Source organism: Zootoca vivipara, chromosome 7, assembly GCF_965207765.1.
Source record: "Zootoca vivipara chromosome 7, rZooViv2.hap1.1, whole genome shotgun sequence".
Taxonomy (NCBI): Eukaryota; Metazoa; Chordata; class Lepidosauria; order Squamata; family Lacertidae; genus Zootoca; species Zootoca vivipara.
In genome coordinates, this window is record NC_142590.1 from 91,192,717 (window position 1) to 91,210,650 (window position 17,934).

The 17,934-nt window shown below is 48.1% G+C and overlaps 1 protein-coding gene across 2 annotated transcripts in view; it reads right to left on the reverse strand.

Moving 5' to 3' along the window:
- Positions 1-1,666: 1,666 nt before the first annotated feature.
- Positions 1,667-17,934, reverse strand: part of CSNK2A1 (casein kinase 2 alpha 1) — a 41,512-nt gene continuing 25,244 nt past the window's right edge. For both annotated transcript variants that reach the window (XM_035122382.3, XM_035122380.3), the window contains 10 exons: positions 16,553-16,654; positions 14,873-14,923; positions 13,918-13,977; positions 12,398-12,481; positions 11,006-11,116; positions 9,462-9,563; positions 7,232-7,332; positions 6,597-6,745; positions 5,216-5,302; positions 1,667-4,647 (listed from right to left, as the gene is read on the reverse strand). In XM_035122382.3, the coding sequence (XP_034978273.1) occupies positions 4,532-4,647; positions 5,216-5,302; positions 6,597-6,745; positions 7,232-7,332; positions 9,462-9,563; positions 11,006-11,116; positions 12,398-12,481; positions 13,918-13,977; positions 14,873-14,923; positions 16,553-16,654 (963 nt within the window). In that variant the 3' untranslated portion in view covers positions 1,667-4,531. The remainder of the gene's footprint in view (positions 4,648-5,215; positions 5,303-6,596; positions 6,746-7,231; positions 7,333-9,461; positions 9,564-11,005; positions 11,117-12,397; positions 12,482-13,917; positions 13,978-14,872; positions 14,924-16,552; positions 16,655-17,934) is intronic.

Genomic DNA, 17,934 nt, shown 5'->3' on the forward strand with positions numbered 1-17,934 from the left:
CGTGGGCAAAGTCTCGGTTTTCAAGTTGTCTTGCTTGAATTTTACTGCAAATAGCCTTGAGAAGTTGCTTATAAGCGGAGGCCCTGTTTCCCAAACGCTCGTTATATGGAAATTTACTTATCCAAACATAAGGAATCAGTACCAAAACCTCACTACACATGGAGCAGATTCAGATGTCCAATCTGCTGGACCTTTGTGTCGTGCTGTAAAAAAATAAGCAGTCTTAAGTGAGCCTTATTTCTTGTGTTTTGCTGGTCTGCGGCATTTTGCTTGAAATAATGGTGGGGAGGAAGAGGGAGCAGTCGGACATGTAAGAGAGAATTTTTTTCCTTCCATGTTTGCAAGGTTTCAGAGGGTTTCCCTGTCCCGTCCCGTCCCGTCCCGTCCCGCCCATCATTTGGAGGTCAGAATTCTGTGGTCAGGAACGGATTTGATATTTCCCCACAGGAATTAATGGAAATCGTCAACTCATCATGCAAACGCTCACCAAACAATTCATTGAGAGCATATTATGTTTGGAAAGCGATAACTGTATCTTTGAAATAGTAGAAGGGTTCCAATCAAAATTAAAATGAAGGGAAGGGAGGAGTGACTGAACAATTAAAAAATAATTTCTATCCCATCCTTTTTTTTGAAGATGGACAGGGTGGAAAAGTGAAGATGACAAACCACTCAGGTTGGGTCACATTAGTCATATAGGACCGCCCAGAAAGGACTCTTTATAGCAGGCATAGGCAAACTTGGTCCTCCAGATGTTTTGGGGACTACAACTCCCATCATCTCTAGCTAACAGGACCAGTGGTCAGGGATGATGGGAACTGTAGTCCCAAAACATCTGGAGGGCTGAGCTTGCCTATGCCTGCTTTATAGGCTCCACTGACAAACAGCTTGGAGACACCAAATTATTTTTACCCGTTACAGTAAAAGAAAAAAAAAAGCAGATGGCACTTCATCACCCTCTGCTGGCCAGCCTTGTCCAAAGAAATAAGCCACAGGCACAACGCCATTCGATTCTTTGATTAGCAGGACACAGAAAGAACAGAACCAGTTGGCTGGTGACTCAGCCTGGTCAATACTGCTGCAAATCTTGAATGCGAGTGGTTTTTTTGTTTTGTTTTTGTGGAGTCAGTCTGTCTCGAGACAATGGAGGGCACCTCCAGAGATGAAGTCAAACCACTGGAGAATCACAGAGCCTGCTGTGGCTGCAGAGACCGGTAACTCATAACTTCCTCCTACATTGTTTTGGTTGTTTGCAGCACCGAAGTGACCTCCCCAGGGTGCAAGCCTGGGCAGTATGTACAGAGGTCCTGGGATGCCCAGATGACAAGACCCCTCTCTCGGCCTCACTGATGGGGTCCACAGGAAAGCAGAGCAATGCATTTGGCACCAGCTTGGCTGCAGGAGTTGCCAGGAGGAGGCATACAAGGTGTCATCCAGATTTGTGTGAGGTTTACTCCTAAGCCTTTTCTTTTCCTGAGGATATCTTGCAAGGCCGCAGATGTTTAGGGTCAGAGATTTCCTTCTCCTAGATGGGCTTTGTTCCCAGGTGGACAAGCTCCACCTGCCCCTCACTTCCCTCTACCACATGTGCAGATAACCACAAAATCCTGAGGATTCCCACTACCACCTGCTTTTAAAATGGAGCGACTACTGGGCTGGGGTGTAGTTTAGTTTCAATTATTTTATTTTTAAAAAATTAAAGACCTCCATGGCACAACTTCTTCCCAGCACAGTTAAGGGTTAGTTCTGAACAAGTACAATACAATTACAACCAATAAATTCAAAAGGAAAACAACAAAATAATAATAATCTAAATTTCAACAGATAAAAATAAAAAGGATCACTTCAAACAAGATTAAAAAAAACTTTTTCTTTTCTTCTTTTTAAAAAAACCTTTTTTAAAGTTAAGTTGCCAACACGGCTATCTGTACTGGCAGTTGATTTTCCTGCCATCTAACACAATGTGTGGGGGGGGGGGGACCAGGAAGTGCTGAGAGATCCTTTAAAAAAATGTGTTCTGATACAAGGTATACAGATGAGGTAATTTACAACACAGATGCTGTTAACAATCTGCAGTTTCCTCGCGCTCCTTTCAAGACTGCTGCATGGATGGGCAGCAAAACTGGCATTAAGCACGGAGAAGGAAATTTGTTTGCATCGCTCCCTGAATCAGAAACCTCCTGATCTCCCCCACCTTCTCATGATTTAAGGTCGGAAGCTTACTGAAATTTGCACCCTGGGTAGGGCTCTCCCCTCAGCTGGTCTGCGACGTTAGCCCGATCTGCCAAGTTAAATAGAGAGGTGACGGGAGGGAAAATTATCGCCTGCTTAAAGAGGTTTTTTGTAGGTCTCTCCATGCCGGTGCAAAGATGGACACACAACATTTCTGAATGCTGAATCTTTCACAGCCGACTGTTGCCAAGAAGAGGTTGTCCAGCGTGGGCCTAGCTTTCACATCCGCAGGAGGCCATGAACCACCACAATTACCCACCAGAGTTTCCAATAAGCTACTGTTGCGTGAATTTTTAAGTCCAAACTAACTTTCCAAGGTGGTGGTGGGGAGGCCACGGAGAATGCAGCCCAGGATCTCATGCTCTTCGCTATGCAATTCACTGAGGCTTCGACCACACCCTCAAGTGTCACAACCCAGAAGAACAAAGTTAACAAAACAGGAAGAAATACGTGGTTACCTAACTCCGACCCCCAAAAGTTGCATATATTATTGAAAAATCAAGTGATCGGTGCTCCTCCCCCCGAGGCAAACTGCCTCTTGTAGTGGTTGTCCAACGAGGAGGCAACTCTGGAGGAAACGGGAAGGGGATGCTGTGCCTCCAAGTCTCCCCCGTCAGTGGTTTGAATCAGGCGCTGAACAGCAGCACGCAGAGAGCCACCCCTCTCTCCATCCTAAATTCCAGCGCTGCCGAGGCGTGAAAGGAAAAAACGTATGCCAAGGGTCCGGGCGATGCTTTGGCTTGTGAGATGCTTCTTGTAAGGCTTCTTAGCGCTGTTTGCTACTAGAACCAAATCTGTGCACGGTGCAAAATAGATAGTGATGGAGAAGCGGCCTGAGCCTGCCCGCCCACTTACCCCCAGCCCCCTGGTTCGTGGTTTGGAGGGCCGCAAGCGGCATTTAAGACGCGTGGCGCTGGCTCAGAGAGAACCTCTGCACAGGAAACGTAAAACCTAACCTTTTGATAAATTAAAAAAAAAAACCCCAAGAGTTTTATTTACATCAAGGAATTCCAACACTGGATCTTTCAGTATAGGAAGGACAAGAGTTATATACACACACGCACACAGGGGGGAAGCAGATGCTCTCCATGGCTAGGGTTTCTTACAGGTCTACCATTTTGTTCTTTGCTCTCTTTTCCTTTCTCTGTCAAAAGTCTCGAGGCTGCTCATTCCTCCCCCACCCCTCCTCCGCTTTCTATTTACAAGACCACGAGTTAGGTTAAAAATGAAATGAAAAGCAAAAAACAAAACCCCACCATACAACAGCATCTCTCATCACATGGCACATGGGAAGAAGGTGGGCGGGTGAATGTCCCGCTGTCAGTTTGCATGGTCCAGTTTGGGCGGAACCAACCAGCCGACCAGAAGCTTGAGTTGCTTTTAAAGAGAGATACCCACTGACAAACTCATTTCCAAAATACCAAACCAAGAAGACATTGATGGATCTTGCCAGGAGGGCAGCGGGGAAGAGAGAGCGACTTATGAGAAGATGCCAAGACCCCTTTCTGGGAGACAAGGCAGCTTCCTTCTGACTTGGACCTGAAATCTGAAAAACTTCCAAATGAGGACATGTGCAAGGGGGGAGGTGCTGCTGGTGAGCCAAGGGGGCTCACAGGAGAAAACCCTGTTCCTACACGGAAGGTGCCGTCCCACAAACCTTTTGCTGCAACTTGAAATATTTATTTTTGGTAGCGGAAACTCCTCCCCCTCTAGCTATCAATCGCAAAGAGGCAAAAACGACGCAACCACTGCTTAAAGACCTTCGTCCTTCCCTGCTGCCTTTTAAGGAGCACAACTCAGGAATTCCCAAAAGGGGGAGAAAGCGAAAGGTCCTTGCTAATCTCACCCCTCACCCCATCCCTGACGTGGCATCAGCCAGCAGAAAGGAACGGGGAAAGAGGGAGAGCTTTCCAGCAAGAACCGAGACCCTCGAGAAACACAGTTATCTTGCCTTGGATCTTACAAGTAATAAAATGAACAGGGAAGGTGGGGGAGAGAGAATTGTCCACGAAATACTCCATCTGCAGATTTTGTCAGGGAACCCCCTGAGATACGAAAAGTTCAAGTAAAAAAAGGGGGAAATCGGCCTATATATTTTTCTTTTTTTTATGACTGAACTACTATAAATCCACAAGCAACTGTTCAGACATAACTCCTCCAAAGCATTCCGTCCCCTCCCTTCTCCCTCCCCACAACGCCTGCCACAAGCGGCTGCTGTTGTCCTGGGGAAGGGGGTGGAGGAGGGACCTCGGCCTCAACCCGGCTCCGGTCAGGCATCTGGGAGACGGGGCGTCATCCTTTACTGCTGGGCTCCCGCGGCAGCTGGAACTGGCATACCTAGGGTGTTGGCAGCAGCTATCACAGGCGAGCCGGCTAGAGGCCCCAGGGGTGAAGACGTTGGCACTGAAGAAAGCCCTAGATGGGAAGGAGAAGAGCGTTAGGGCCACGGAGGGGGCAGTTTCACGCCAGAGCATGGGGCCAGTGGCCCTGTCAGAGCCCAGCACCTCCGGGCCACCATGGAACGCTTGATAACTCACTGCTGAACACATAAGCCAGCCCCACAGAGAAAGCAGCAAAGCAATGTTTTTTGTTTTTTTAAAAAACCCAACCTGCAACGGTTCTTTCGCACGTACCACCACCTGACGATTAAGCTATCAAGTGATAAGCGAGCCGTGTGCCAGCCAGCCCTTTGGGGAGTCCTGGCACTTTGAAAGCATGTGGGGGGAAAGGAACTGAGTTGGGCTCTGTCTTTCGTGTATCTGTGTTCCGAATGCTTTCTGGAAGCTGATTTGGCCACAGTTCCCATTGTGGGAAAGCGGCATATAAGTAAACTCAAATCAATCAACCAAACCCATGCAAACAGCTGGAACAGCGGGGTTTAAAGCATTTCCCAGACTGTACCACCTCTGGCTGTGGGATGAGGCTCGCCCGGCAGAGGCCCAGTAGCCCATGCAGACACAAGCGTACCCGATAGTGGACCCACCTGACAACATACTGGCGCTGCTGACGGGGGTGCTGCTGCCCGGCATGTTGGTTGAGCCCATCCGAGCCTGGTCCTTCACTATGGGGTCTGCAAAACACAAACAAACCAGGCATCTCGATTAGAACAGGGGGTGGGTGCACTCCCGTTATCTGCATCACACATATTGCATGCCATTCAGCTGATTAGATCTGGGTGATACATTGGTAAATTGTCTGAAACCAGTATGGCAATGCCAGTTTCAGACGTTATGAGCTGGAAAGACACTGCAGTGGCCGGGAAGCCACGATGTATTCCCTGCCCAAATTGCCTGCAAACGGTGGCCAGGAAGAAGCAGCCGAGATACATTCCATACATCACGATATATCAGCAGACTGTGGTATTTAGCTGCCGATATATCACAATGTTGAAAACCAGATATCGCCCAGCCCTACAGCTGGCGATCACAGGTTTCATTTATTTAAGCAAGGAAGTCTCCAGCCACGGAGGCTGTGAAGAGAAGCTGGAATATGGATGGGAAGGCCTGGCAAGAGTCCCACATCACACATGCGGTCTTGCATGTTGGGAAGGCAAGTATCGCTGGAGATGCAGCTTGGTGATCAGGGTTTGGGCATGACAACTGCCGAATTACTCTCCGTTTCCTAACAGGTACAGTTCAGACAAGTTGCAGAACCCAGGTTTCGTTGGTAGGTACAGAAGGCCAGGGCTGCTGCTGTGCAGAGAAATCTCATCCCTGAGCTGAAGGTTATCCGAATGGAGGCAAAGGAGGAGCGGCAAACTGTCTGCCTTCTCTTAAAAACATCCCTCATCAGTATGGCAACTCGCCGGTAGATCAATTGCGGAGTGTGATTTGGGACTGGTGGGATCTAAGCAGGTTTCACTACCCAAGAGAGCTTCCCACTGGCGGGCGGGGGGGGGGGGAGCAAAATCCCCAAACACTTTTATTCCCACAAGCCCTTGTGACAACAGGACATATACAGGGTGAGTCCTTTAAAAGACTCATCCTGTAATATTGAGAAACAAAGCACCACCTTCTGCTGTAAAATTGCCTGACTGTCAAGAGGCAGATTCTTCATTAATGTGGAATATTTTGACAAGAACCGCAGGATTCAGTTGGGCTGTTTGGGAAGCTCAGGGATGGGAGGGAATGGGCAGCTTATTTTCTCCCACCTCCTTTTACCGCCCCAAATCAAGCTCGGCTCCGATGAGATTCTGCCATATGCAGCTCACAAATTTCAAAGTTATTTTGTGTCACCGTCAACATGGCTTTTCAAGGTAGGAGAAGTAGGAGTCAGGATGCCCTTTCTGGCGTACCTCTCCCTCCTCCCTGACCTTTGCCCCTTCGAAAGTCTGAAAAGCTGGGCCCACGGAGGGCCAGACTCACAGAAGTAAGGGTGCTCCATGGCTTCTCTTGCCGTCAGGCGGGATTGGTGGTCATATCGCAGCAACTTGTCCAAGAAATCCAGGGCCTCGGGGCTGACCAAATGCTGATTCTCACTGTGGACGAAGCGTTCCCATCGCTTGCGGGAATGCCTAGGAGTCAGGTGGGGGGAGAACACAGAGTGAATGGATGAGGTCCCCTTGGACAGCCTCTGTTAATTTTACCAGCATACAAGTATTTCTGCACGTTCTCAGCGACTCTTAAGAATGGAAAGAGGAACGCACACAACTAACTCGAAGTCAAGTCGCCTGCTGCCATCTCTATAGCACCTTACAAAGCACTTTCGGCACTGGATCGTTTTGGAGATGCAAGTGGAAGGAAGCAAAAAGGACACGTCCCTTCCAGACCACTAAATAGACACAGAGAGAAGACATCTCAAGGCAGCCCTGTCTAGGGAGGTTTTTAATGTTTGATCCTTAATTAAGTTCTTTTATCTGTTGGAAGCCGCCCAGAATGGCTGGGGCAACCTAGTCAGGTGGGCAGCAAACTATTATTCTTATATTATTGGTTTATGGAACTGGGGAGGGGATGGCCCCCAAAAGTTTGGGAACCACTGTGTTACATCAGTCTCATCTTACCTGCCCAAGATGTCGTTGAAACGGGGGTCAAGCTCAATGTTGTATTTGTCAATGTAGTCGTATAGGTCTTCTGTCCCGAGCACCTTAGCTATTCTCACCAACTGTGAACAGAAGGCGTAAGCCAGCATGTGGAAGTGTAGCGGCTGGGAGACAGAGCAACGAATCGGGGAGGTCTCCAGTTCAAATCTTGCCTCTGGCAAGATATCGCTTTGGGCAAGGCACTCTTCCCTCTCGGCCTCAGTCCACCCATCCACCCGCCAATATCGGGAAGAACATTACTGAGTTCCCTTACAGGGTCACTGTAAGGATCACAGCGCTCTGAACCCTTGAAAGCACTATATGAGTGTTAATGATAATGACAACTCATCTTTATATTTGAGATATTTATCTATCACCCTGTGTACAAGCCACAGGATGGTTGACAACAAGCAAATGGGATTAAAAAAAATCCATAAACCAAATAATGCTTAAAAAAAACAAGTAGTAAATCAATAAAGAACAGCTGCTAATAACAGCAGCCGTCAGGTTTCTCCTTCTCCAAATGCCTGCTGAAAAAGATGTGCCTGAACTATAGAGAGATGGGGCAAAATGCACCTCATTAAGGAGCGAGTTCTAAATACACACAGAGAAGAGCCTCCCTGTGCCAGCCACAAACAGGCCCATGTGACACAAAGTGCCATTAAAAAACCTTACATGGGAACACCAATCTTGGCTTGGGTGAAATGTGATTTCCCCAAATAAGCAGCTTCAGCTGGAAGAGGGTGATCACAGCCACTTCAGGCACCAGAAAGTTAACTTCCCCCATGGTAGAAACACAAGCTTCTATGGGCAGTTGTGAGATATTAGAAAGCAGGATATGATCACTGTCATCCGCCCGACAATCCCTGGCAACTGCTCGTCATTTCCCCGCAGAGAGTATTTGCAGGGCAAGTCAAGAGCAGTTGCGTCGCAAGGTGGCGGTGGGCGGTGTGCCCCAGGTTCCACGTCTGGGAGGGTGACAAAAGGGCACCCTGCGGGGTACTTGCCCTGCTGCCCCAGCCCGGGTGTGGCGGCACGAGTAGCCATTGCACCGCCGCAGCCGCATGTGGAGGATCGTCCGTTCGCGGCTGCAGCTGTGAGCAGAGGATCCCGCCACCGACCGTACGGCTCTCAGGCGGCGCCAGCGGCAAACCGCTACGTACAGTGCATGTGTGGTGTTTCATGCATGCACCGTGCGTAGCGATGCCGCACATGCGCTGTGCATAGCGGTCTACCACCAGCGCCACTGGAGCGCCATACGGACGGCGGTGGGATCCCTCCTCCCCGGCTCGCCGTGAGCGGCTCCTGCTTTGCCCCTTTACAGCGAGCCAGGGAAGGGCGGACAGGAGCCACAGCTCCCCCTCCCTCCCTCCCCGGCTCGCTGTAAAGTGGCAAAGCGGGAGCGGCTTACGGCGAGCCGGGGGCCCCCCTCCCAGCCTCCCTCCCTGCCTTGCTGTAAGCAGCTCCCACTTTGCCGCTTTACAGCGAGCTGGGGAGGGAAGAGTATGGACGGGAGCCATGGCTCCCGAGAGGACGAGCTACGCAGCTTTACCAGCGCCCCGGCAAAGCGGCATAGCTGCCCCCTTCCCCCAATAGCTCGGGGTACTTGGGAGTTGTGGGGGTGGGGCACAGAGGCGAAAAAGGGGGGGCGGACATCCGGTGCCTGCCCGTGACTCCCAAGCCTACCCCGAGCTGTCAATGTGGGGGGAGCCCGTGACAAAAAAAATTCTGCACCACTTGGGCTTGCTACGCCTCTGGTCAAGAGATCTGTGTTTGGCAAGGGAGCAGGTAACCTTGGATGAACATGGGCTGGCATTAGACTGCCATACTCAGAGCACACCCAGTGAAGTCTAACTCTTGAGTCTGGGCTTAGCCGAATACCACCCATGTACATTGCTTCATGTCAGCTTGCAGCCAATACGTGCTAGCTAAATCTACTGGAAACCACAGAAACCAGATAGAAAGAGAAATTGAAATTTTTATCTGTGACCCATGGTAGCACCATTCACATGTGCAGGTCCTAACTGGAGGTGGCGGCAATCGAATGAGAAACTTGCATGTGAACCAATCCAGTGAATTCTTGATTTTACCATCTCCTGGGAAGCCGAGAACATGCAGAACACAGAAGTCACAGAGGAAGAGAAAGCCCTATGCCTGAACATCACCATCACATCTCTTTCTCTCTCTTTCTCTCTCTCTCTCTCTCTCTCACCTGATCATAGTTATCATGGCCATGGAAGAAGGGCTCCTTTCGGAAGATCATGCTGGCGAGCATGCAACCCAAGCTCCACATGTCCAAACTGTAGTCGTACATCTGCAAAGGAAACAAAGGTAGGCCCATCGGTCTGGTGCACTTAACAGGCGTGAAAGGGACAAAAAGGACACCGCAAACAAAGCCCTATTGCGTGTGAAAAACACATCCCCACGACAAGTTGACAGCAACCAGCTTGGCACAAAGAAAATAAACACTACGGGGTGAGGAGTCCCTGTAGTTCTTCAGTGGTTCTTCAAATCTGAGTGCTCATTGGAAGGATTGGACTCTCCTTCATTGGAGGTGGATGTCGTGGATGCTTTAGTTGAGATTCCTGCATTGCAGGGCGTTGGACCCTTCCAATTCTCTGACTCCGTGTTAGTGGAACCAGGCAGGGGGCCTTCTCAGTAGTGGCGCCCTCCCATCAGATATCAAGGAAATAAACAACTATCCGACTTTTAGAAGACATTATTGTATTTTAATATTTTGCAGGAAGCAGCCCAGAGTGGCTGGGGAAACCCAGCCAGATGGGTGGGGTATAAATAATATATTACATTACAGTGGTACCTCTACTTACGAATAACTCTACTTACGAATGTTTCTACTTACGAATGGAGCTCCGTCCGCCATCTTGGATGCGGTTTAGATAGGATTTTTTCTACTTATGAATTTTTAGATGGGGTTGCTTCTACTTACGAATTTTTTCTCCCAATGCATTCCTATGGGATTCGACTTACAATTTTTTTCGACTTACGAATGTGCGTTCGGAACACATTAAATTCGTAAGTAGAGGTACCACTGTATTATGTTGTTGTTGTTGTTGTTGTTGTTGTTGTTATCATGGTTCTTTCAAGGAACAACACCCAAGAGAGAGAAGCAGATTCTTCCATCTGCTGAGACAGAGCTGCTGTGACACCACTGCCATGTTACAAACAGGGACAATCCATACCTGATTCAGGCCCAGAGGCCGGTCCATTGGGAAGAATGGGGCACTTCCCCACCAACCTCAATCTGCATTCAAGCCAGCCCCAACTTGCCTGCCTGCTTTCTGGCAACCAGAGGGAGGCAACGGGCGTCACCTTCTTCCTCTTTAGTATCAGTGCTTGCAGAACTCAGCGAGGAGGAGCGCGGTGTGGGCAAAACCAGAATTAGTTGGCTCTGGCTCCACCTGCTGGCAGCCTCCTGCCTTATACCCCTGCAAGTCCCAGACGGGAAGCAGCCAGCGCTGTTTGGAGCAGAGTAAACGAAATGAACCCTCCATCAATTCCACACCCAAACTGAAAGCTAAATAGGTAAGGGTGCAGTTAGCACCAGGGGTGTCTAAAACGAGAATGGAAGGAAATACAGTTCTACCTGGAGGGGAAGGGGGGGGGGGAGAGAAACATTCAACTGATTTTTCTAACTGTAGGGCTGAACGCACAAGTTATTGAGCCTGCTTGTGTTCTTTAATTGTTTGTGCTTCTTTTCCACAAACCTGATTATTTGCGTAGCTGGGACACAGTTACCTGATAATCTACAAGGAGCTCTGGGCCTTTGAAGTATCTAGAAGCCACTCGGACATTGTACTCTTGGCCAGGATGATAGAATTCAGCCAAACCCCAATCTATTAGCCGGAGCTAAAAAGAGAAAAGGGAAAGAAGATTGAGGAGGAGGAGAAACCTCTTTACCTTGGTCTGCATCTTCCAGTGACTGTGCAAGATTGCTTGCTGCAGGAAATAACAGCATCAGAAATAAATGGAATGTTATGAAATGATGCGAAGATTTAATTGAGCGGAAGCGCAAAACGTAACTGACACCCTCTGGCGTGGTCAGGGACAAAAATAGTGCAATCGAACTATTGAACTGTGAGTGAGAGGGGGGAGTAGGAGGAGGGCAGAGGATAATTCTGCTCTGATAAGTAGCCAAGGCCTGGAAAATAGGAGGCAAACCACTGAAAAGCAGTGTTTCTCAGATGAAAGATCAATAATTATACAGCAATGAATAGCTTTGGCTCAAAGTTCACACAAGGGTAAATTAGACAAGCAGGCTAGGGGGAAGAGAAAAATACAAAACGGAAGAAACTAAAAAAAAAATCAATTTGACCCTTGAAGAGTTGAAATGGGAGCTGCAGAAAACATCCTTCTTCCTTCTCAGCACACCATGCACGAGCCTTTGCCCAACCTGGTGTTCCTCCTCAATGTTATGGACTACAACTCTCATCAGCCTTAGCCAGGACAGCCAATTCTCAGGGGCTATGGGAGCTGTAGTTCAAAATGTCTAGGAGAAAGCATATTGGGGGATCCTGCTGTACAACATCTCTGCTCCTTACCAATATATTGTGAACTGCCCTGAGATCTACAGATGAAGGGTGTGCAAATTTAATAAATAACGAGAATAATAAAAATAACAGTATCTTTAACATTTTGCATTGTACCTTGAAATGAGTGGTCATGTTTCCCCCCAAACGACAAACCAACCAAATATCACCAGCCTCCCCTTGTGAGGTCCCCAGGAGGGACATATCTTAGAACTTACCCTCAGTTCACAAATAATGGTGGTGAAGTCCAATAGGCTTGACCAGTATCCTGTATGAACCAACTCTGTTCTGGGACATGCTCCAGAACCCATGCAACACGAAAGGGTTCCTGAGCACATATCCAGAGACACTTTGGTAGGTAAAGTACTCAATGAAGGTAAAACGTCTGAATGCCAACAGGGGTACTGCAGAAGCTAAATATGCAAGATTTCACTCCTACCCTCCATTCTAATCTCTTTTTGGAAATATATTTTCCACTCCTGCTACTAACAGGCCACAAAACACACACCGCAGCAGCAGCAGTAGTGCACCAAAGGAAATTTGCTTCTGCCACAATTAAATCCCAACTAGAAACAGAGGACAAAGACCCCCCAAGCCTTACCTTTCTGTGCTCATGGTCAATCATGACGTTGTGGGGTTTGACGTCTCTGTGCATTATCCCCATACTGTGGCAATAATCCAGGGCCTGGGGAAGAGAGGCATGTTGATCATGCATGAGAGCCTAGGAACATCAGAACAGGCCAGCGGCCCACCTAGTCCAGCATCCAGCTCTCACAGTGGCCAACCAGATACCCGTGGGAAGCCCGCGAGCGTCAGAGAGTAGATCCCCACCTTGCTCGCTTTAACTTTATCCGTATGAAAATCCGCATGGTGCTTTGCAGCCCTTTTAAACAGAGCCTTCCCAAAGGTCGTCACAATGCAAAAACCCAAGAGCGGAATCGAACAGCAAGAGTGCCAGTTGAGCAGGGAGACACAGACTTTTCACAAGGGAATGTCAGCTGAAGAGTTCCCAATAGCCGGTCGAAAAGGAAGGAAGCTAAGTAAACCTCCCTCAAGAGGGAGTTGCACAACTTACAACGCCACAACAGAAAAAGTATCGTCCCAAGTTCCAACCAGAAATGCCTGTGATGCAGCTGCGATGCTAAATAAGGCTCCAGAGGTTGACCGGGCAGGCAGGATCGTACAAAAGCCAGCCCTCCTTCCTACTGAAAGCCTCTCAGATTGCCACGTTACTGGAAGCTACAGTAGGTAGCTGTGCTGTGAAGCAGGAGTGGGGAACACGTGGTCCTCCAGGCACTGTTAAATTACAACCCCCCAGAAGCCCCTGTCACCATGGGCAATGGTCAGGGATTATGGGAGTTGGAGTCCAACAACATGTCAATGAGCACAGGTTCCCCACACCTGATTTACTGGGAATGTTGGGAGAAGCCAAATGCTTCAGCAGCATCTATCGCCAAGCCCGATATGTATCCATTGCCCTATATGTAAGGCATCAACTTCCTAGCTCCAAGGCACTGGTCTTCAACTGGTTGGGGTTGGGACCTGCTAGTGGGTCATGGCCAGTTCCAAGGCAGGTTTTGTCTACGGAAGCAACACCACCGTGCAAATATATGGTAGATGGTTAAGAACTGGGTCCTCAAATGCACGCTTGAGTTAAAAGGGAGTCCTGGGCCTGAAAAAAGTGGAAGGTGTCCTTTTAGAAGACATCTGAAGGCAGTCTTGTTTAGGGAAGCTTTTAATGTTTGACAGGATATTGTATTTTAATAATTTGTTGGAAGCCGCCCAGAGTGGCTGGGGAAACATACACAGTCCGCATGGCACTTAGAGCGAAGTACTGACAGCCATCAAGAACAGGTGCCAATATCCATGCTAAATATTACCAGTGCTAAACATTACTAGCACTTCTGGTAATCATGGTAATGGATCAATGGAACAAGTGACGGCTCCGAGGCAAGCAGGATCTGCCCCGGGTAATGCTAGGCTGTGTCTGGAACAAAGATTCTGCAGAAGAACGAACGAAGATATATGTCCTCCAACTCCTCAGGGCAGCTGGTTGCCATTTCTCAGCCAACGTCATGCTTCACCTCCCATCTCAAACAGGAAGGGAAAAGGCAAACTCACCTTCAAGATTTCATACATGTAGAACCGGATGTCGTAGTCTGTTAACGTTTGGTATAATTGCTGTAAGACATCAACGTTAAAAAAGTAAGTTTTCAAGCAACAGATTATGGGGGTTAGGGGTTTGCTTGTTTTTCGTCATCCATTATGGGGCGTGTGATGAGGAGGGTAATTCAGTATTTGGGGACATTATTGAGGTTTTGTCACACATTATGCAGAGACCAGTGCTTTTTCCCCCCAAGGGGTATTCAAGGGTACGCAGTACCGGTACCCCTTTTTGTTGTTGTTAAAGTGTGGCACTTACTGTAACAACTTCATGGTGAGCACCAGCACCTATTTTTCTAGAAGAAAAACCTGGATTGCTACCAAGTGTACACTCAGGACAAAGCTGCAGCCATTTGTGATTCCCTAAGTAACACATATGCACCTGCATGCATGCACACTAAATAACTGCTTCCTGTATTCATCTCTTTGCCATAGATGAACATTAAAAGAGTTTTTGAGTGTATGCACTTGAAGCACAGAGAGTGCCTGGCCTACATCACAGGTTGTTGGGAATATAAAAATGGAGGAAAGGAGGGGGAGAACTACCTGTGCTACCCTGAGCTGCCTGGCAGGAAGGGAGAGACAGAAACACAACAAAATAAAGAAATGAAATGCCCAGTACAAAGTGCCTTTTGTGCACTGGACATGGGGGTGTTACTGTTATCTGATGGAATAAACAAACTTTTATCCGATGGAAGTAATTGGCCTTGGATAACTTGATCGCACTTTACCAAAAATGACTTACATTTTTAATTTCCTTTTCATTAAAATCAGAATTGGGAGGGACCTCAAAAGGTAATTTGGGTTGAACCCTCTGCCGATATAGGACGTTCACTATTGCAGCATCCCAAAACCAGACATGCACCCAACCTTAAATACTCTAAAACCCCAAAGGCTGAGTGACAAACAGTACCTTAAAGTCTGTGTTGTTTACATGTTCGAAAACCAAGGCTGGGGTCCGAGACTAGGAGAAGGAAACCAAAACAATCAGTTATGTTGCGACTTTCGCTGCTTCACAGGCCTAATACTTATCAACACAGACATGTCCTCCCTTCTCCGCCATCCTTAGCAGGTTTTCAGCATCTGACTAGTTGCAGTTACAGCAAATGCAATAGCCCACATTTCCACAAAATCTAGAAGGAACTGCGGGGAGGGGGAGCTTCCTCTGAGAGAAGCTAATCTGATTAAAAGGCCTGATCTGATTAAGCAATTCGAAAATAGGATTAGAGGAAAACCAGAGAGCAAACAGGGAACAGGGCTGGCGGGGGGGGGGGGGGTTAACACTGCATCTTATGATCAATAGATGCCTGAAATGCCAACATGATTTATCTTTAATAAAGTACTAGGAGTTCTCCTACTGTGTCATTACTTGCAACGACAAAAGCAGCTCATACATGCAGACAATTCTGCACTTGTTTTCACCTGCCGCCCCATTCCAGTGAAGCATTTGCCACCTCTTTCTCACAGTCAGGTGGATAAATTGGGAGAAGGGGGGGGTTGTAATTCACAAGCTTTAACCCACTAAAAGCAAAGCCCACCCAGAGCTCTTCCACAGCCCACATTTTCTGTGAGTGCACCTCTGCTCCCTTCCACAAAAGGACCACGTAACTGGAAATGCCAAGATATACCGCTTGACTGCACACTTTCATTCCTAACCCTGAGCCCCCCCCCACACACAGAAAGTCATCAGTGTCAGAGACACAAGCTAAGAAGCTGTTCTTCGACAATCTGCCTTGTCCTACTGGCACCTGAAGCCGAACACCTTTCTCGGCATCCCGCCAGAAAGGAGGCGAGGAACTTGTGGAGCTTTGATCGCTTCTGGCCCTCACGTTCCATCATCCTTGCCTAACTGGTTGGTACTCAACAGCTGAGGTCCAGTGGACCTCTGGAGGGCCAAAGATTCACAACCATGGGTCTCAGTGCAGTTCACAACATAAAAATACACGGTAAAAAAGAAATAATAATAAAAATAATAGCAAAAACAACCCAATAACCCCCTTCCACCCCACACAAAAAATAATTAGTTGGAACAACCAAATCCCTGGTTAAAGAGGAGTGTTTTTGCCTGGTGCCTAAAGGTGTATAATGCAGGCGCTAGGCGAACTTCCCCGGGGAGAGCATTCCACAGACGGGGAGCCACTGCAGAGGAGGCCTGTTCTTGTGTTGCCACCCTCCACACCTCTCGAGGAGGGGGCACACAAAGGAGGGCCTCAGATGATCATTGCAGGGTCTGGGTAGGTTCATCTGAAGAGAGGTGGTCCTTGAGGTACTGCGGTCCTGAGCCGCTTAAGGCTTTATAGGTCAAAAGCAGCACTTTGAATTTAGTACTCGACCAAAGGCCCAGTCCAGTCTAGCATTCAGTTTCCAACAAATTGCAGCTACCTCTTGTTTGTCTCCAGCACCTGGCACTCAAAGGCAGGCTCTCTCTGCTGAAGCAGGTCCCACTGGGCTACTATGATGACTCCTAAACACAGATGGATCTCACTCCCCGGAGTTTGTCCAGCCCTTTTACAAACCAACTGTCACAGCTTCCTCTCTCCCCTCCGCTTTCCGCACAGTCCTGGAGCTGCTCCAGAATCTCAGAGCTACTCACCACAGGGTCTTTCACTATATCTGCAAGGGTGATGATGTTGGGGCCGCCTCGCAAGTTCTCCAAGATTTTGATTTCACGCTTGATTTTCTTCTTTTTCACAGGCTGGTGAGAGAAAAGCCCGTTTACCCAAGGCAACATTTCAAGCCCAAGTAAAGCCAGTGGGAGTGTGGGGAAAGAATCCCACTGCAGCTTTGAAAGTACTGCTGCACCTGGTTCTTATTATTGGCTCTTTTAATTTTACAAAGAACAATCTAGCTGTGAGTTCCTACCCAACTTTCATTTTAAACTGTTGACTGCAACTTGGAAGCCTGTGGCACACCTGAAAAAGTGTGTGTGTGTGTGTGTGTGTGTGTGTGTGTGTGTGTGTGTGTTATCTTATGCACACACACCATGGATTCTATACCAGGCCAGATGAATACTTCAATCAGCTCCTAGCATCTGATCCGAATGGAATGAATGAGGCAAGCCAGGAAGTTCATAAGCAGCATAAGATGACCATCTCATTCAACACCAGGAAGTTCAGTATTGAGATTACTATCATTTCCACCTCCCACAGCTAGTAGCCCTAAATGAGGCCACCTTTCATGTATTTGCCCAACCCTTTCTGAACAGCCCAGCAGCCATTGCGACATTGCATGAACCCATATACTAAGCTGGGCAGCATGTGAAGAAGAAATGCCACTTTTAATTTCAATGGTTGGGCCACAAAGAACCATGCCTTAGGGGATTTGAGCTTGTTTCTCTCAAAACTGCACACACACACACACACACACACACACACACACACACACACCTGTTGCATGACAAAGCACTTCTTAAATGAAGGGGAAACTGAAAAAACAGTTTGGAATATTGCGTGGAAGGCTGAGGTTATGAAGAAAAACATGCTAAGCCTCAAGCCCTTGAGAACATCTAAAGAGACTCTTTGGATCTTGGTGAATAAGACTTAATTGCTATCCTCCAACTCGTAATTAACGAACCGTGTAATAAATACTCAGGAGCCCAAATAGTTCAAGGCTTCCCCAGCCTGGTGCCCTCCAGATGTTTTGGACAGGAACTCCCATTAGCCCCAGCCAGCACAGCCGTTGGGTTTGGAGTCCCGAACATCTGGAAAGTCGGGAGTTCATTGAAAGCTTGCATGAAGCTTTCTGCATAAGAACATGGGATGCTCACCTGCCTGCCCTGTTTGCTCATTTCTAGCTCTTCTCTGTCCTTCCCACTAAAACAGGTCATCTCAGCCACTTACAACTACAAGTGCTTGTAGCAGCTTGGTTGACCAAGTGGTGAACGTCAAAGCTCTTGCCGAGGCAGCTGTCGTGGCTGGGGGAAGCTAAGCCAGGCCACCTGTTTCACCATCTGCCTTAACCTTGGTCAAAACCTAA